This window comes from Podarcis erhardii (genome assembly GCF_964252035.2).
Source record: "Podarcis erhardii genome assembly, chromosome: 2".
NCBI classification, from domain to species: Eukaryota; Metazoa; Chordata; class Lepidosauria; order Squamata; family Lacertidae; genus Podarcis; species Podarcis erhardii.
Window position 1 is genome coordinate 89,065,268 of NC_138498.1, and position 21,152 is coordinate 89,086,419.

At 42.8% G+C, this 21,152-nt stretch overlaps 1 protein-coding gene across 8 annotated transcripts in view; it reads right to left on the reverse strand.

Annotated features, from left to right (window-relative positions):
* GRIP2 (glutamate receptor interacting protein 2) overlaps positions 1 to 21,152 on the reverse strand; it is a 395,495-nt gene that overhangs the window by 148,726 nt on the left and 225,617 nt on the right. The window contains exon 1 of one of the 8 annotated variants that reach the window (XM_081852384.1): positions 2,059 to 2,139. The exons of the other annotated variants lie outside the window; for them this stretch is intronic. Within the exon in view, the coding sequence (XP_081708510.1) occupies positions 2,059 to 2,137 (79 nt within the window). The 5' untranslated portion in view covers positions 2,138 to 2,139. Of the gene's footprint in view, positions 1 to 2,058; positions 2,140 to 21,152 lie in introns of those variants that run through there. 8 annotated transcript variants of the gene reach the window in all.

The following is a 21,152-nucleotide window of genomic DNA, read 5'->3' on the forward strand; positions in this document are numbered from 1 at the left end:
CTCCTCAAACACATCATCCTCTGCTCTCCTACCAACACATGAACTGTACATTTTATCTCTTTCCATATGAACAACAATTTGTGTCATGCAGCCTCAAGACCTTTGCACGCAGCCTGATGTTCCTGTCTGTAGTTTTTACAAAGCCACTGCTCTACACCTCCCTGGGAGAGTCAGTGTTGCTACTAGGAAAATGAGAGACAAGAGCGTCTTAGAACTCTGAAGAAAGGCTGTATTATTTAGGCAGTAAATTCTGAGAAAGTTATGGAGCACATTAACACATAATTATGCAAGTCACTCCAATGATTGGATAGTCAAGTGACAGGTGTAATAATTCTTAACCCCTAGAAAGAAGAGCAACCCTTCATTTTTATGGGGGAATTGATGGATTGCTTACCACTCAGATATTCTCATGAACAGAAAATAAAAGAGTATCCCTTTTTAAAAAGGCATCACAGGCATTTCCAGCACAGAAAAACCCCACCATTATTTTGTTTTAGAGAAGGTTCACTAACCCTGCCTCTATGTTGAATACATCCATAATTTGTGCCATAAAATACACACAATAACGGCAGTCAAAGTAATGGCAGTTGCAAGAAAAAGTTTCTGATCTTGCTTCGGTGCTTGAAGAGTAGTCAGATATACAAAAGGTAAGGAAATTACGCGTTCCCCATCTCTGGTTCTGCATGCCAAGAAAACCCTCATCTGCTTAGTTTATAAACACCAGACTTTTCCTAAAGGTGCAGTTCAAAGACCTTAAAAAGGAAGAAAAGGTAAAGCAGAGGCAGGCAAGTACAACCTGTTTGCAAGTATTTCTTGTTCCAAACAAATAATGACATTTTCTCTTGTGTCCAGTCCTATATATCCCTCCCCGATTACCGTCTTCATCACCATAAGCTTGAAATAGTTTCTAGATAACAGGTATTGGCTGCAGATCACAAGCACTATTACTCTAGATCTCATTGAGATTGATGGGACTAAATATGGGTTGCAAATCCGTACACTTTGGCTGCATCTTGAAGCATACCAGAATAGTCTCTCACCGGTTTTAAAATCATTACTTCTGAGTAAACTGTTTAAGGGTTAGACTTACCATGTAGCTTTATGCATGCCCAAATAATTCTTTTCCACAACCTCTCTCTTTTTCTCTCTCCACACACACAAAACTAACCCTCCTATGTATGTCTGATTGAGTTCAATAGGTATGTGGGCTTTAATTGTAGCTTTAAGCATTTTAGGCAGAGCAACACCCACTAACAATGACAAGCCTGCATTAGAGTCCCTATGTACCAACTTGAAGCAGACACTTATTCACCAGGGGAACCATTTAGGGAGGGCAGGAGACATTTGCCCCCCACTCAGTGTTCTTAAGACCATGCACAGTTATTTCTCAGTTTGAGGTATAAAGAGAAAATGAGTACTATTAATACACACTGCAATGTTTCAATTTAAAAAATCCAGCAGGAAGTCTTTTAATATAGCTTCTCTACTTTTGACTAGAACCTGAAGAACCACCCCTTTCTCGTTAATAAGCTACCATTTTTACAAGACGACCAGCTTTCATGCTAGCCAGTACACAGAAACATTCATGTGTTCAGCCATGAAATACATAAAAAGATTGTCAAGAGGGGAAAAAAACCTCATTAAACTAATATAGCAAATTCTTCCCCTTCCTCCTCTACCCGTACAGCTAATCATTTCATTAGGGATGCAAAAAAGTCACAGAGAAATTCAGGTAGTTTTTCCATCTACAACCATTAGGAGCCCACCAGATGTCTACAGTGATGAAAGAACAGGACCCCCATGCTTGTTCATACAGCCTCAATGAGCTCAAACGACATGCTAATTTGCCATGCTCATCAACAAAATATAAGCACCCTTGGTTTATCAATACCTCAGGAGCGTATTATCCTGTTACATACAGCCCTCCAGTATGAGGCTGCGGCACATTTGAAAAGGAAGTCTCAGGCAAAACACTGAGCAGCTCATCCCATCCCTTCATTACAAAGGTGATTAAGCCACCAGAACAAAAAGAAAAGGGCCCGTCACAAGTGCAAATACCTCTGAGTGCCCTCCACCGGAGGAAGGTCTGCAAGAAGTGCATGCTCTTTTTTTTCAGTCCCAGGGGAGGAAGCAACATCAGTCTGAACATCAGTCTGACCTGGCACGTTCCACCTTCAGCATCTCCCCACGCCCAAGCTCAGGGCAGCCCCTCAGATTAGTAGGTCCAGCTCTACTGAAGTGCAACCTGGTCCAAACAGCTAATCACCCATGTAAAGGACTAGCGCTCTCCCTTCCTCACTCCAACTCCCCAAACAAGCAATTAGCATGAATAATTACAGTTCTGATTATAATACCCAACCAAGTTTGAGCAAGAAGGGGTGGGGTGGGGGAACTATAATTAACTCTTTCTCAGAGATCAGTTGAGCAGATTGTGAAATATCACAGGTCAGCTTAGCTACTGCTGGGGAGAGTGCTCTAATGCCAAGACAAATAGGTGTGAGGGAGACAAAGCCAAGACTAATATGCAGAGCTTTGTGTATTAATTACTGAAGCCTGGTTCAGTAGACTTGGGGAAAGGAGAAAATAGCTTAGGGGGTCCATTTTGCAAAACATTTACCACACAGCACATTACAAAGCAACGTATTTGTATGAAGGTAAGTCACAGTGCTGCACTTCAAAGAACAAATTCATACGCTTTTAAAATAAACAAATAAAGGGGGATTAATAGGATTTATTTTGCCCTCAGTGGTTCTGGCATGTTGAACTGAAGCACACTTGCAAATGGTTCACTACACATCCAGGTTACAGGACTTTGACACAAGTCTCAGCACAAGCATTGTCACTTCTCCAAACATTTATAACCACTAAATTTAATGGACAATACAGCATTGGAGGGCAATGAGATTTATGGGGATCATACACATAATTGGTACAGTGTAAAGGGTCTGGGGTAGCAGAGGCACAGGTAGGCTGAGACTAGGTAGCCTACAAAAGACCACGCTAGCAAGGAAAGATTTAAAAAGCCAAGAGACTATCTCCATCCTCCTCACTGACAGCCAACAGCAAACAACAAAGATGACCCCACAACCCACTTTCTAGATATACAAACATACTGCAATACATACACATGTATTTCAACTCTACAGCACTCCATACTCCAACCAACACCAACTTTGGGATAGCCATAGGAAAATGGAGACCTTCCATAGCATTATTTGATCTACATTTTAAAAAGAGGTTACTAGCGTAGGGTAGAGCTAGATAATGACTCCTCAGCTTTATAGTTGGGAGAAGAAGATGGAATTTAAGCAGGTGCTGCTCATCAGGCAAGGGTGAAGAGAATTGCTGCTGATGAAATTGCTTTCTCTATGCACTTAAAGATACAAGAACTCTTTAACATCTGGAATGTGACTAAGTAGTACCCCTGTCTATTCTCAAGTTAACTTTGCTGTAGAATTAAGTATTGTTTTTATGCGTCTACAGAATGTTGTTGTTTAGTCGTTTAGTCGTGTCTGACTCTTCGTGACCCCATGGAGCAGAGCATGCCAGGCACTCCTGTCTTCCACTGCCTCCCGTAGTTTGGTCAGACTCATGTTTGTGGCTTTGAAGACACTATCCAACCATCTCATCCTCTGTCGTCCCCTTCTCCTTGTGCCCTCCATCTTTCCCAACATCAGGGTCTTTTCCAGGGAGTCTTCTCTTCTCATGAGGTGGCCAAAGTCTTGGAGCCTCAGCTTCAGGATCTGTCCTTCCAGTGAGCACTCAGGGCTGATTTCCTTAAGAATGGATGTGTTTGATCTTCTTGCAGTCCATGGGACTCTCAAGAGTCTCCTCCAGCACCATAATTCAAAAGTCTACAGAATACTGTAGTACATTATTGTAGTAATCTCAAAGGCTGAAGATTATAGGACTGTTCTGGAATGAATGACCAAAGGTCTCAATCCAAATGATTACCCATGGGTATGTTTTCCTCAAATTTAATTTTGAGGAAATTTATTTGGGTTCATATTTGTTGTTGCTGTTTTGGAATATAGAACTATTTTAATATTACTATAATGTTTCATTTAAAACACATGTGTACTGGAGATTGCTGACCTAACACATCTGATTACCTGAAGTCATATATTTTTGGACCCTCTCCCCATCATTAGCAGATTTTTTTAAAAAAAAAAAAATTAAAAAAAACCTCTGCTGAATTTTTTATAAGTCCCCAAGCATTAAAACATTAATTTTTATGCAGCAAAGTCTTTCAGCACAACTCTAATTTTATTTATGAAGCCAAGGTACTCAGGGCAATCATACAACATAATAAAGCAAATTAAAATGCAATAAAATATTTAGACACTAATGTGAGCAATTTCAAATTTCTCTAAGTAGGTCTTCAGAATGCTGTTGTACAGAACTGGCATTTTAAACCTCACCCTCACTTAAGAGTTTTGTCATTTTGCTGTAAATAGATATATTCAGTGCCATGAAATCAACAAGCAGCTGGGGTTATAGATTCATTTCTACAAAGGCCTATCCGTACATTTAAATGTTTTCACTTGTCCTGGTTATAACAGTGCTATTGTTACAACCATGGTAGGAATCTCCGATATTTTGGAAATAATACCCTAGGCCCTGGTTCAACTCACTTTTGGCACATGTGGTAGCCTAGGATGGAGGCAGAACCTGCCAAGCCATAATTCGGAAGTGAATGCAACTGATCTAATCTGCCCAGAGCAGACATAGGCAAACTTGGCCCTCCAGATGTTTTGAGACATCTCCCACCATCCCTGACCACTGGTCCTGTTACCTAGGGATGATGGGAGTTGTAGTCCCAAAACATCTGGAGGGCTGAGTTTGCCTATGCCTGGCCCAGAGCAATGTGAGGATTGGAGCAGAGGGGCAGTTTGGAACATGCACACTGAAGTATCCCCAAATCTTACAGATTTGCATACAAGGTGATCTGAGGGTTGTCTGTCTTTTCTTTTTGTCTGAAAAGCACATTCAGCCTGTATACAATGACAAGGTGAAACAGATGTTTCCTGCTGCCATGTGTGCTGAAATCCTTGCATCAAGTTTTCCTGCGAATGACAAATCTTGCTGACGTTCCCTCACTCTGAAGTGGGAATCCTATGCACATTTTACATTTCAATTTCCTCCTCAAGACTCAGGACCACCTCGAAAGCACACACAACTAGTACCAACTTGTAAGGTTTTGGTTTGTTTTTAAAGTGTACATTTAAAAAACAAACAAACAACGGTGTGGATTTTTAAGGATTCATACAGATTTCTTCTAAAAGCCCTGCATGGAACCAGGACAAGACAAACCTTAGTGATGTTCTGGCATGGCACAAATTTTGTCCTTGGAGCCATCCCTCAAGTAGTAACAGCAGTAATAATTAGGATGACCAGATACAAATCAGGAGGTAACAATCAGGCCTCTGGTTCAGTCACTGACATCCCTAGGTAGGGCTGGGAGAAGCCCTGTCCGAACACATGAAAAGACACTACCAGTCAATGTAGACCAGGTGTGGGGAACCGTTGGCCCTCTGGATGTTGCTGAACTGCAAATCCCATCACCCCTTGCCATTAGCCATGTTTGCTGTGTGGTGGTGGCCCAAAGGGCCACAATAAATATGATAATGTGAACCCCTATAAATCCTTGAGTGTGCTTCTAATAGAGAAGTTATGGTAACCTGTTGCTTTATGAAACTGATGATTTTGCAAGTTGCTGCCCCCCCCCCACACTGGCGCAGAAGTACAGCTAATATGTGAATCACAAAGATACAGCTCATAAGGTAGAACGTAAGTTGATACATGGTGCAAATGGCTACGGGTAACACAGGTTCCCAACATGCATACTAACACATTGTAACAGAAATTAGAACTTTAACAGAAAGCGGTGGGAATCAGAACTGAATCAGCAGAAATTGCTAACGCTTATTGTGCATGTGTATTAAACATGAAATGAGGTAATGATGTATATGATTGATGGAAATTGAAATGCTTTGTTTGAAATTTATAAATACCCCTACTGGGACCACCGGGTGGGCTTGCAGTTTTGCGAAACAATTCAACTGTAACCTATTGCCTAGCAATAAACAACAATGGACTCCTAACTCCTCTTGTCTCTGAGTTTTATTGGTGTAAACTCAGAAGATAAGCCATTTTTGGCTTACAACAGCTGGGGCAGATGGTTGTTGCAGTTCAGCAAATGCCCTCCCATGTCCAGAGCACCACTCTTGTGCGCAGAAGGAACAGTGAGCAATGGTGAGAATGGGTGGTAGCAGCCTCGGGGAAGTGCAGCTGTGTAGCTCCAGCTGCCCAGTAGTCTCAGCCCTGCTCTGGGAAGAGAAGTGTTAGGCTAGGCAGCTGTAGTCCCCATCTAAGCATCAGGTCCTAAAATAAATTGGTGGAGGCATCAGCTGCAGCGAGCCCTTTGGCTCCCCCTGTTCTGCAAAACAGGAAGTTCAAGCTTTCTTCCACACAAGATGCAAACAGTTACGCGACTCCTTCACATTTGCTTGCCCAACAGCAGTAATGGCTGCCAAATTTTCTACTGGCCCTCAGGGCCTGCTCGAGACGTTTTCCTGCCTGAGGTGGAGTAGTAAATGTAACCCCCTGCCTATACCCCATCCAAGCTAAGGTGCCCCTCCACCTACTTGGCGGCGGGGGGGAATACAATAAAAATAAAACAAATAGCAATTTCCTGTCATTTTATGATGCCCCAAATCAATGGCCTATTATGGCAGCCTACTCACTCTTTGCCTAACAATAAGGCTGCCCCTGCTGTTGTGTTAAGAGTCCCATCTGGGCCCAGGCCAGAGTGACTCATGTCTTCCTTTTGGTCGTCAGCTCCACCTTTCACAACCACTTGCTTAACAAGTGCAAAATATTATGAAGTCCAGATTTTTTAAAATAAGGCTTTTATATTTGTTGGAAACATCCCAGAGTGGCCGGAGCAACCCAGTCAGATGGGCAGGGTACAAATAATAAAATTGTTATTGTTATTATTAGGCTGAATGTGGGCCAGATTTAAGCATCTTCGCCCACTCTGAACAGCAAGACCTGGTGCGAACATCGTGATGCAACACATCGTACGTAGTGCTGAGGCCTCTCGAGGTTCCATGTCTGCTTTAAGGCCTTGGGAGATAATATTTCACACAAACTTCTGCAGAAGCAGAGTCTTGGAAGTCAGGCAGCGTGGCTACAATGGATCTGACAGGCATGGGGGAAGAAAAGAAACTCCCCCTCAAACATAGCCTGAGGGGGAACTTGCTGTGTTCACAGGCTTTCTGACATAGTACAAAGGCCTTTGGGAGAAGCGAGCAGGGGCAAAGCTTTAACAGCCAAGGCCCAAGGCCCCCTGTGGATGTAAGGTCTAATGACTTGATCAAAAGCACAGGGATGCTTGTTCAGTAGCTAAAGGCTGAAGTAAACACAAACCCTCCAACATTTCTCCGATGAAAATAGGGACATCCCATTCCGTAATGATAATTTTACTATTTATACCCCACACATCTTACTGGGTTGCCCCAGCCACTCTGGGAAGCTTCCAACATATTGAAAAACATAATTAAACATGAAAAACCTTCCCTATACAGGATTGCCTTCAGATGGCTCAGAGGTTGGATGATGCCCTACCCACAAACATTTCTCCAATGAAAATAAGGACATCCTAAGGAAAAGTGGAGGGACGCAGGTGGCGCTGTGGGTTAAACCACAGAGCCTAGGACTTGCCGATCAGAAGGTTGCGGTTCGAATCCCCGCAACGGGGTGAGCTCCCGTTGCTCGGTCCCTGCTCCTGCCAACCTAGCAGTTTGAAAGCACATCAAAGTGCAAGTAGATAAATAGGTACTGCTCCGGTGGGAAGGTAAACGGCGTTTCCGTGTGCTGCTCTGGTTTGCCAGAAACGGCTTAGTCATGCTGGCCACATGACCCGGAAGCTGTACGCCGGCTCCCTCGGCCACTAAAGCGAGATGAGCGCTGCAACCCCAGAGTCGTCCACGACGGACCTAATGGTCAGGGGTCCCTTTACCTTTACCTAAGGAAAAGTGAGATATTCTGGGATCAAATCAGAAACCGAGAAGCCTTCTCTAAATCAGGGACATCTCAGGAAAATAGGGACACTTGGAGGGTCTGTAATAATCTCAGAGGTTAGAATTTTGTCCTTGCCTAATTTAGAAAAACCTGCCCAGATACAGACCGACAGAAAACATGAGGAGAGGTGGCGAACCTGTGACCCTCCAGATGTTACTGAACTAGGGCATTCATCACCCCTGAAAATTGGCCATGCTTGTTGGAACTGGACTTCAAAACGTTGGACTTCAAAAACATCTGGAGGGCCACTGGTTCACTACCCCCATGCTAAGGCAATGAAAAGGGAGCTCCCTGGAACCAGGCTAATATTGATTAAAAAATTAAATGAATGAATGAATGCAGAAAAAATATGCTGGGGAAAACTGGAGATACAGTGCGGTAATGGACTGATAAAAAGGAAAATAAAATAAAAACTGGCTATATTCCCCACTGTCATCAGGAATGACTGCACACTTGAGAGTTGTACTGCAGCTCTCAGTCCATATTTGGTGCACATCACAATCTGGATCTGATTGACCCCTCAGGCTGCCTTAGAAAGAGATAAATAGAAAAGCCAGGAAACCGCGGATGCCAAAGTGGTCCCTTTAAAATCCTAATTTCTAAGCTCTCTAGTCCACGCTGCATTTCAAGATAGCATGAAGTGCTCACAGGAAAACTTAAGAACTGTGAATCTCAGCAGAAATGGGGGCTGATATTATAGCACCGAGGGAGAAGGATTAAATAATTAATTACAATAGCAACCGAGTGTGTTAACAAGCTGGATCAAACTGCATGAAAGATGGTAGAAAAGTTACCTCCCTCTCACTCCTCCCTCATCTCCGATATACCGATAAAGCTCATTTATATAATACAGCTTATAAAAATCCAGAGGATAAAGTGAAAACAACAGCAACAACCTATAAACACACAAAGTTGCAAAAACCTCTGCTAATTGGACTAGTAAAAATCTTTCCTTTAGTAACTGTATGAAGGGTTAGAGGCAGCAGTGAAGGGTGGTGTTGTTTAAGCACAACTTGAATGCTGATGCCATTTTGCAGGTCAGAGAAAAGGAGACACTGAATCTAGACCTCTTAGTCAGCGTACCTCTGATTGGGAAAGGCAGATGGCCAATCCACAATAACATTCTTTAACAGAGAGTTACATGCATTTTTTGATGTGTGTTATCTCTGAAGCTCACAAGACGTCCTACAAAACTTTCTTAACACTAGGAAGTGGTGAACTATGACTTCAACAAGAAATATTAAGGACTGGGTGATGTACCAAAACAATCAGCTCATAGTGGCCCCACCCTGTAACACCCATAACAAGTGATGGGCAAACTGTTAAGTTGTGGGTGAACATATCAGACGACACAGTGATTCTTCAAACAGCTCTTGTTTATTCAGAGGCCAGAACAGAACTGAGCTGAAGGGTTCAGTCAGCCTGCTTATATAGAGCTCCAGTACACATAATTGTAACAACTTTCTAAAACTATCCAATCACTGAACGTCACTTTCGATCCCTTATTTGCAAAACTATCTGCAGTATCCCCCTGTTGGCCCAGGGTGAGAACTTCAGTACATAACACAAACCCTACACCTGACCGACAGTGCAGCCCAGTTAGGCTGCATGAAAAGGCAGTCTGGAAAGCAGACACAAAACTCTAAAGTTATTCCAGCAAGGAAGAAACTGAAATGCAGCCCTTAGGCGCAGTGGCAGGTGCAGCCTAATTGTTAATCCTGCCCACACTGCAAGGTGCTGCTTTACTTAAAGGGACCCAGCCTTCCCCAGTTACCTCTTACTGTGGCAGAGCAGGCAGCCTCAGGTCTTTCTGGAACTTCTGCAGTAGAGTCTGAGAAGGGTAGTGCTATAGCCATGCCCTTCCCCCTCAGGTTTGGAGTGCCCCCCATCACCCATTGAAGAGGAATCTGAATCTGACACCACCACGCTAATCTCATTGGGACACCTATTACCGATTTCCCAACTGGAAAATGATTTACCTTTCGGGCAGAATTCTAAATTGTGGCCTAATGTTTTAGTGCATGCATGCTCTAGCAAAGCAGTGCTGGAAGTGTAGTGTGGAGTCATAAACAGCAGTGCATTGCTTAAGCAGCTGTGCGACACTCCTGCTCATTATGTGTCATCCTGAGCCCCATTGCCATGGACCCTGAAATGCAGAAGAGGAGTTTGACACTGGCACTGGTGGTGGTGATCAGACAGCAGACAGCAAGGTGCTAGCTGCTACTGTAGAGAAGGCACGTTTTCCAGTGGCTCTCTTCTTTCACCATCCCAAACATCTTCTTCCCAATGTGGTGGTGGAACCTGATCCTGGTAAAAAAAAACCCAGCATGAGTCCCTGGTAGAAGCAAGAATCTCAGGGTAGTTGGCCGGACTTGGTGATTCAAAGACTGGGACTGGGAAACACGTCTCCAGTTGGCAATGAGGATAATGAGGCTAGACTAAAATGGAGCAATCAGGAAAGGACAGTTTCTCATTGAGTCCAAGCAAAAGACTAAATTAATCACATTCTGAGCATGTGCCAGCGGTGTCTCCTGACCTTACTGGCCTGGTCTGATGAATGGTGACGGCATAGGCAGAAGAGCTCAGAAAGCACCTTGTTATTAATCAAGGACAGAGAAAGAATTTCAAGGTAAGAGTGCCTAACTTGTACTAAAGGAATATTAGAAGCAACAGACATCTGTGTCAAGAGCCCATTATTTACAAATCATCACCATCTCTACATATAACCCTTCATGAATATGAGAACATTGCACAGGCAGACCTGAGTAGAATCCCAAATGAGAAAGGAAAAAGCTCAATGTAGAAAGGTGGGTCCCCCCCCCATGCTGTTTTCTTTTTTTAAAAAAGTTTGCCCCCTCCTTTATTTTATCTATGTTGCTAACATCCTTCCTAAGTTTAGCATGTGATTGGTAACATACCACTCCTTGTTTAGTACAGGGTACCTCCTCATTTAGAAGACTGGGTATTTCAGTACTTCCAAATCTCTGGTACTATAACCCTGGTTATAGACTGTCCAGTGGAAGTGGGGCATGAATCCATTATTGCTTCTGGTATTAGGAATATATATAATATGTGTATGCTTGACAGTGAGTGTTTTATGTGGGCCTGCACTATTGTTGAGTGTGGTTGGTTGATAGAGGTGATGCTTGAAGTTGGTTGTAGTGGTTGTGTGGAATGGATGATGAATGGGATTGGATAAATGACTGTATACATGCTGTATTGTTTCAATTTTTATATTATATAATACTCCTTTGCAATGCTCTCAGGTTTTATCCATTTTATATTATGTTTATATTATGTTTATGGATATGGATACTGTTTCTGTATTATGACATGGTGTTATTGTACCTATTGTGTGTATATATACCCATATTTATGTATTATAAACGGCTTCAAGATCTTTTAGATAGTAAGCGGTATATAAATAGAAATAATAAATAAAATAAGCTGTTTTATATTCTACTGGGCCACTTCTCTCCAGCTTTAATCAAACTGACTCAGTAATAAGCCCACCTGCACAGTTGGTCCTATCTGAGCTTAGAGAACATAGGCAAGCTTCTTGTGAAAAGTTAAGTCAAACAAAAGTTCAAACTTTATGCCAAGCTGATACTTAGGTTTAGGGTACTGAAGGGCCATTCATTTTGATGGCTTGTTTTCATTTCATGGCGGTGATGCGGCCTGCACCACCTTTGAGTTCATCAACCTAAGAGATCAACTTTTTGAGTTTCTATTTATAGTTGAGTTACCCTTCTGATGTGAAGTTATCACATCCCACCTTTGGAGGTGCAGCAGCCGGCAAAAGGAAGCAAGACTGCCTCTCTGTGGTAGCACCTTGTCTTTTGAGTGCCTTTATCCAGTGCACCTATGGCAATGCCATTTAGATGTCACAAAAGACTGTTAATAGCCCCCAGCTTTTTAGTCACGTTTAAATCATTCTTAGATTGTTTCCATTTTAATCACTCAATAGAATGACTGATGCCAGAGTTTTGATAATTATTTAGATATTTTATATTTAAATATTTCATTTTATATTTTTACATATAGTTGCCATCCTGGGAACATTTTGAATTGAAGATTTGGAATATAAATCTACTAAGTCAATCAGTAAACGAAGAATATTATTTTTACCCATCATTTTGTGTTGGGGGTGGTGGTTTTTGGCAGTTTCATGCCATAAACCTTCACCCTCTCAGATGGACTTGGAAAAAAGTTCTAGTGAAATCAGTAGCGCTAAGTTCCCAGCAAATGTGTTTAGGGTTGTGGTAGGTATGCCCAGCTTTCAAGCTGCACTAACATCGTGTTTTGTTTTGATTCTTCTGTACACATCCCCCTCCTCCGAATATTGAAATGAGGTCATGTCCCTTATGGCAAATCATTTACATTGCAAACTCCCCTGCTTCTCTGCTTTACTTTCAAGTCCCTCAATCTGTTTGCTTAATTGGGGCTTTTGAGAAAAGGAAAGTGTGTGTGTGCCTGTACGTGTGTGCGTGTGCGCACAGGCAGCCCTCCTAAGTTTTCACACAGCTGGCAGTCTGGAAGACTCCAGTACAAGAAGGGTTCAACTGATGTGGAAATAGTTTCTCTTTGAAAATAGGGAATTAAGCTCCAAAAGAGACTCAGTGCAGCTAAATTAGTCCCCAAAGTGCCAGAGAGGGAGCTGAACACTTCATCCTAAATAACAGCCAAAGGAAATAAAAAAATAGTAGGTAAATGTGGTAAATAGTATTTGATGTGTGGATTCTAGGGAATGGGAAAGTAAAAGGCCAGATGTATACGGCTGTCTTCAGGAAGTGAGAAAGGCTTGGGTTAGATGCACTCTTTCCAAACATATTGAGAAATAAAGTGCCTTAATGTCTATGCTAGCAAACGGTAGTCCTACAAGAAGGATCAGCAAATGCATTAAGTTAGTGATTTCCCAATATATGGGGCTTTTTTTTCCTAGAGGAGGGTGTCTATCATCATCACAACAGACCACAGTTCCATCAATATACATGGTGCTTCAAAAGCTACCTCCTATTAACACATCTGTGTATCAGCTTCCTGCACAATTAATACTGAAATACGACTGTCAAGTCTTCTTTAACGGAGGAGACCTGAGGCTATGAGTCTCTGCACAACACTGATGTATGATCCTCTACAGACTTAAACATTTTTATAGCCCTCAAGTGTCCCTGAGGCTAGCTCTTTCCCCCAGCAAATTGCCCTAAAGGACTTTTGTGTAAGTGAAAGATACAAGACTTGACCAGCCCAATAAGTTGTGACCTAACAATGGACAAGCAAGAATGCCGTTCTCTGTGCTCAAGCATTGGTTTTCTAAAAAAAAAAACACCACCTGAACAGCTGGATCTCAATCATGCCAGGGGCAGCTACACTTCCTGCTTTTGATAAAATTTGCACATGCTCACCGAGGGAGGAGTGTCTACAAGGTAAGAAGGAGACAGATTCTCCCCAGAGTCATGATTCTCACTTATACCAGTTCCTCTCTGTCTTCAGTGGCGTTGATCTGTCTCAGTGTGGCCACATCCTGCCATGTCTCCATTTGCTCATTTGCTTGCCACACTCTCTGGGCCCAGCCTGGCCACTTCCTAAAAGGAGACGACAAGGAATCTTCCTTGCTGCTCCAATCATTGTGAGGTCGCTCTTGAGATGGTAAGAAAATAGGCTGGGTGCAGGAAACTGATATGGACTGTTTGCATGGGCTCTGCTTTTATACACAGTTTCGTATTATATGGGAATGCATATTTTTCTTCTATGGGTGAGGATTATAGGGTTAACTTTCTGTACCTGTCCTAGGTAAAGGTAAAGGGACCCCTGATCATTAGGTCCAGTTGTGGCCGACTCTGGGGTTGTGGTGCTCATCTCGCTTTATTGGCCGAGGGAGCCGGCGTACAGCTTCCGGGTCACGTGGCCAGCATGACTAAGCCACTTCTGGTGAACCAGAGCAGCGCACGGAAATGCCGTTTGCCTTCCCGCCGGAGCGGTACCTATTTATCTACTTGCACTTTGATGTGTTTTCAAACTGCTAGGTTGGCCTGTCCCACTCTGCAGCTAAATTGAGCAGAGAGGACTCAATTGTGTATATGGGAGATGACACATCTCTTCTCTGAAGGTGGGAAAATTGAAAGGATCCTGTTGCCTGTGATGGGACAGGTAGACCAAGACAGGTAGCTAACCCGTAGTCAGTTCAAGGTGGGATTTCTAAGACATTAAAATTTTATGTAAGCTTTGGAGAGAAAGGTAGCAAGAAATGTGTACTGGGATTGTACAGAGGACACTAGGATACTAGCCCTAGGGTATATAATTAGAGATTATTTTTGCTTTAGTCAACTGTAGATTTTCTTTTTCATGAACCTGTTGTGGTTTTGTGACAGTTGGAATGGGAGTCAGGACACTAATATACTGTATATCAATTAATTTATAGATAACTAGTTAATTTTTAACTCTACAGAAACCAATACATTTGATACACCATTGTGTTACTTAGGATAAACGCTCTGCCTGTCTCTGCTGCTCCCTAATTTTTCTGCTTCCAGAAATCAGCAAGACTGCAAACTATATAATCATAAGAGTTTCTCAGGTCAAAGCGGCTTATTCTCATCTTGGCCTGATTTCAAGAGAAGAAACTAAGGTTGTTTTCAAGATATTAAGAAAAGTACTAAGAAAATCCTCAAAAGGCAGAAGCAGGATTTCTTCTTTTTAAAAAAAGAATGTTAAAATTTCTGTTGTTACAGCAAATGGAGGTTTTGCTTTGCAAAAGAAAACACATTCATAACATCCATCTTTAAATAAGTGGTATTCTACAGTTTTCTCATGTTTATGGATGCTTACAATTATCAACTTCAGATCAAAGGAATAAAAAGAAATTCATTCACTCTGCTTTTCCTTTCTGGAGTAAACTCATCAAAAGAAAATATTGTGGCTCCCAGTAATAGTTCTGAATAGTCTGCTTAGGTGGTAGGGTTCTCATTATATACAATATTATCTCTGCCTTGCTTACCAGGCAAGTCCCACTCAGTGTGCAGGCTCTGGAATGCTCTTAGGAGCTATTGCAGGGTCATCTGACATCTTGCAAGAGCATTGCAGAGCCTGTGCACCGAGTGGGACTTGCCTGGTAAGCAAGGAGGAGAAAAGCTCCTTCCAGTTCTGGAAAACTCAGTGCAAAAAGCGGTTAATTTGCTCAATTTCAATACCCTTCAGGGAAGGTATGTCCTCCAGACTGGGTTCCCCATGAGCTATTTTATTTCCACCCCAACCTTCCTACAAAAGCTCAGGGTGGTGTATATAGTTTCTTCCCTTCACCATCACAATAAGCCAGTGAGGTAGAGAAGCCTGAGAGGTGGTGGTAGGACCAAGGTGACTAACAAACTTTGTGGTAGAGTGGGGACAGATTTCCTTGGTCCCAGAACTCTTAAGAAATGCATCAAATCGATCCACCATAAAACTGCAAAGGTCTATCTTGCAAGCATGCACTGTTAGAAGACAATACTCTTCCATTTAGGGGAAGGACGAAGGGAGAATCTGAGGACATGTTCTTATCCTGCCACACCATTACATGTGGCTATAGCATACTTGTGAACTGTGGTGTTGTTTGATGTCCTAAGGCCAAGCCTGTTGCAATCTCCACTGGGAACCTCTAGGAAAACACTGGGTTGAATCCACTGTGAGTCCCAATCAGAGAAGTCTCACTGAAATTAAGAAGCATGAATGGCTAGGCTCCATTAATTTCCATGGGTCTATTCTGAGCAAAACTTAGTGGGACTATTTCATATGGTTAGAAGGCAGTAACTGTAAAATATTTTGCATTGCAAACTGTAAAATATAAAGCCACCACCGAAACACTGGGTCTTTAAGGGCATTCTCCATAAGGAGAAGTCAGAAGGGCATTCCATAAGGATGAGGCCACCACAGAAATGCCCCTTTCTCTTGTTCTCACCAACCTGATGAATCTAACCTGTGTGCACACTAGCAGGAGCTCCATAATCTATTTTATGCCCTGGGGAAGTTTATAGATGTGAAGGTGGTTCCTCAAATAACCTGATCCCAATCTGTTAAGGGGCTTGAAAGGTCAAGAACTACTCACCACTGGCCCATGCTGGAAATTGCATAACTCTCCTAGCAGAATCTTCCAGATCTGATTGGGTTCCAGGATAGCCATTAGCTTCTCCTGGACAGGAAGAAATAAAGGCCTCCTTTCCCAGCTGAGCCTTGCCTGAGTGAGAAGAGCTCCCTGAACTCCATTGTCTCTTACATTTCTGGTCTTATCCTGAGTCTTGACTTGTTCTCCAGTCCTGGCTTCTGATTTGCTTTCTGATCCCGCTACCTCTTGGGTAGAGGCACCAGCTTCTCAGGAGGATTGAGGGGACCCGATGCAACATCCTGACATTGTGTGTGTAGCATCGCAAGGAGTCAGGGGGTGGAGCCAAACACCATCTGAACATTGAGGGGGCCTGCCCCCTAAAAAAAACCTCCCCCCCAAGTGCTTTGGTCCTTAGGAGCTGGCGCCTATCCTATTGGGTCCTTTCCCCCAGTTTTTGGCGCCTGGCTCTCTCCAGACCATTGTCCATGCCCAGCCCTGACATATACAAATAAACTAGGACACGTCCAGAAGATTTTATTGGCCTAGGATGTAACCAACTTTGCCTTCCATTCATCCTTATTCAGTGAAACAGTTCCTGCTGTTCATTATGGGAGCAAAGGAAACATCATCACTTGAGTAGCTATGCAAGAAGTGCAGAAGTGAAGTCATTAACTTCTGGAATCAATGAGTGAGAAAGCACTGCTAGTTTGAAAAGAAATATATAGGTCTACTCTTTGATATATTGCTGGCAGAGCGGGAAGGTTGAGACACTGTGATGGAGTACAACAGTCTCTCTTTGAAGCTGATAGTCTTTAGTCTTCTGTTAGGTCTCAAAGTTGACAACGCGGCAGTCCTTGTCTAGATCTCCTAAAAGCCTGTCTTTTGAAAATGCCTATCTGAAAGCAGCCTAAGTCTTCTCTGTGTGCCAGACTGACACGAAAAGTTAGCAACTACCGCTTTTATTAGTAGTAGTATTAAATTTATAACACAGCCTTCACCAGCAGGTCCTAGGGTTACAACAATTTAAAATACAGAATTAAAGTTAAAACAGAGTAGAGTCACAGGAAAAGGAGGGGCCCTGAAAACACACATCTCAGACACTGATGGCCAGGGTAAAGACATATATGACCAGGTCTGAACAAAAATACCCCATCCAAATCCTGAATTCTAGTTGCTGGGGGCAAGAGGGTTAGAGAGCCACTTGCCTTCATGTCCTGCTGGTAGACTTCCCAGAGGAATATAGTGAACCATTGTGGGAAACAGTCTGCTTCACAAGGCGCAACTTTGGCCTGAACCTGCAGAATTCTCCTTATCTCTGAGCATGCCAATTAAAGGCTTTAGCCACAATGTTTCTTCTGTTTGATTCTGTGGGGCTCCAACTAGGATCTATGCTGGTTGCTGGAAAGAACTATAGGCCATTTCAGCCAGGAATCCTATTATTCAGGCCTGGGAAGTTAAGTGATGGTCCAGGGCCAACTGGGTACTATTGAGGAATGTAAATATTGGCTGTTTTCTCTGTACAATTTATAATGAGGTGGTGGTCCTCCCTCTATACCTTCAGCCAGCCTGCTGGTCTCCATTTTATAATCTGTCTTCAACCTGCCCCTGTGGCAATGATCTGCCCTTGACATCTTACTTTTCCCTCCTTGCTCTGATTATTCCCAATGAGGAATATTACAGTTTTCGTGTCTGCCAGTGCTATTGCTCCACACAAGCCAAATTGTTCTGCTTTTAGAAACCAAATGCCAAGTCCTAACAGGGAGATATTCAAGGAATCTTGGAGAGTGCCTATAGTGGGTTTTTTTGTTTTTTTTTTAAGAAGGTAAGTCATTCAAATAAATGCTGATTTATATAGTATTTCAAAAGTTGCCTGCTTCTCATAATTAATCTGCGAAACATAACAGCATAAAAAGTAGGTTAAAAAAACCCTCAGGATCATTTGTGAAATCAAAAAGAAGAAAGTTCAGCACTAAAGCTAGAACTTTGAATTGAGATGAAATCCAAACTCAGCCTGTCAAAGCTCAAATGTGGAACATGGCCTTTTAAAACAGGTAATTGTAGACAGACAGCAAGGCATGGCAAAATGCTCAGCTTTAAGGAGTTTGATCTATTGAGCAAGTGGTTTGCAGACCTAAAATGCTTTTTCATCCCTTCAGATTGACATATTTTCCTTTCCCACCCATAGTATAAGAGAAACATAATGCACATAGCCCTTGGGGGGGTGTCCTTGGGAAAGAATTGTTTGGTCTTTGTACTACCTAGTCATTAACTCCCTAGACAAAAGATTCTCTTAATCAAAATGTATTTGAAATTTGCCAGTACTGCAGACTTCAAGGGCAAAAATCCAAATCAGAAGGGTGCTGTTTTGGACTGCCCGGCCTTCTCAGAATACCACCAAAATATCTTGAAATCCAGGTTCAATGTCTGCTATGCCATGAAACTTAGGGGGTCACTGTGGATGAGTCACTATCTTTCAGCCTAACCTGGCTTTCAGGCAGGATGAAATGGGAAGGGAATCACATATGCCAGCAGCAGCTCCTTGGAGGAAAGGCAGGATATAAATGTAATAAATGAATAAAATGCTGGTTTAGCACTAAGGAAGTGAGATGAGGAAGTGACCAAGTCCCATAGGCAGCAGCCCAGATGGGAGTAGCAGAAACCTGCTTCCTATCCTCTTTGACAACCCAGTCTAATGGTTTACTGCCTTGGCACCTGGATTTTTGCATCGCTTTCCATAAATGGCTGCTTTCCAGTGTCATGCTGGGGAGCAGTGGCTTGCTGCCCTGTGCAGCCACAGCCAGGCAGGGGCCGTCTTCCTTAGCCATTCCAACAAGCCAACAGGGAGCAAGCTGGGAGATGTGGCTTCCTCAGTGGACCTGGTGGATGTGGTTTCCACTCAAGTCTGTCCCATTAAACTTTAATTAGTTTAATGTAAATGCCCAGTGCGCTTCCATCGTCACAAGTCCCACTACAGCAGAGCATTTCGCGCAGCAGTTTAGAAGGGCAGGAGAGGCAGTATCTTTTCAAAGAGGAGTCTTGGAGCAAGCGGTTTGGAACTCAAAGATAAGGTTTATTTACAAAAACAAAAAAAAACCCCAGCGACGAACCACACATATCAGCAAACACGCCCAAAAGGGGAGAAGGGGAAAAAGGAACAAACACATGGGAGACTGACTATTTATACAAACTCATGTTCCTGGAAGCCTAATGACCTCCAGCTGCTCAGTGATTAGAGCGTTTCTGCTACCTTTTAACCCTTTGATAGCAACACCCCCTCTCGCTCGTAACACTGAGCTGTACCAACCTTAATTCAAATTTAAACCTGAACAGAAACATTTATGAAATTGCGGACTCAAAGCTTTCGTAAAACCGTCTGCGAGATTTTCTTGGCTTGGACAATACTTCAGTTCAATTAAACCTTGTTTTACACTTTGGCATACATTTTGATAACGGATATCCAAGTGTTTTGTGTGTGCCTTGAATTGACCTGATTTAGCTAGTTTAATACAAGGTTGATTGTCTTCCCACACTCTGATAGGTAGGGAACATTCTCCAAACAATTCTTGTACCAGTTGCTTATAAAATTCCAGTTCTCTACATACATCTGATAATGCATTAAACTCAGATTCAGTTGAACTTAAAGCTATAAGTGACTGCTTTCTTGATCTCCAACCAATTAGTGCATTTCCAAATTTTATCGCCATTCCTGACACTGATTTTCTATCTGGTCCAGCATCTGCCCAACTACTGTCGGCCCAACATTCAAGTTGTGTACTGCCCTCTGCTGATAGTTTTAAGCGAAACCTTTTGGTAGTTTGGAGATACCTTAAAACTCTTTTTACTCCTTGCCAAGCATGCATTGATGGTTTTTCAGCTTGTCTACACAGCATGTTGACAGCATATGTTATATCGGGCCGAGTCCACTGTGCAATGTGGAGTAGACTGCCTATCGCTGACTGGTAAACCCCGGGATTAGAGGACTCTGCCTGTTGCTCGGCTTGAGCATCCTTTATGTAACTTAACTCCATTGGGGTTTTAACACCAGCACAGTTGTCCATTTTAAGCCTTTCCAGCAACTGCTGGATCTTAGCTTCTTGGCTGAGCCAATAGTTCCCATTTTCATCTTGCTGAATTTTAACTCCTAGATAAACAGATACATTGCCTAGTGATTTTATCTGAAACCTTTCTCCAAGCTTTGTGGCAAATTGTTGTGCAAGTTTATCATCCTTTCCACTGTATAATAAATCGTCAACAAATATCAAGACTGCTTCTTGTTCACATCCCGAGCCTTTTAGATAAAGACACGCATCTGCTGCGCTCTTTCTGAACCCCATGCTCTCTAGAGCATCATTTAAGCAGGAATTCCAATTACGGGCGGACTGTTTCAACCCATAAATGGATTTGTGTAGGCGCCAGACCTGGTTTGGCTTGTCTCCTTCAAAACCCGGTGGTGGTGTCATATAGACTTCCTCCTGTAAGTCTGCATTTAAATAAGCCACATTGACATCAAAATGAAACAGCTTATTTCCCTTCTTAGCTGAAGAGGCTAAAAGCATTCTTAGTGACTCCGATCTTGAAGTAGGGGCATAGATTTGAGAATAGTGAACACCTTTGCGCTGCGAAAACCCTTTTGCAACTAGTCGGGCTTTATACTGCAACTCTTCAGTAGTTGTGGGCTTTAAACGATATACCCATCGACAACCTACAGCTTGTTGCCCTTTTGGAAGCTCTGTACTTGTAAACACACCGAGAGACTTCATTGAAGCCATCTCTTTTTCCATTGCTTCCTGCCACTTTGCGGCTTCTGAGCTTGGAAGCTGTTGTACTTCCATATAGCTATCTGGCTCACACTGTGCCATATTTACGTATACACTTGTCACCTTAAACCGCTCTGGCGGCTTGCCCTTTGTGGCACGGTTTGATCTGCGCAATTGCTCCTCTTGTGCCCCCTCTGACCGTTGGCTGTCAGAATCTGTCTCAGACTTTATAT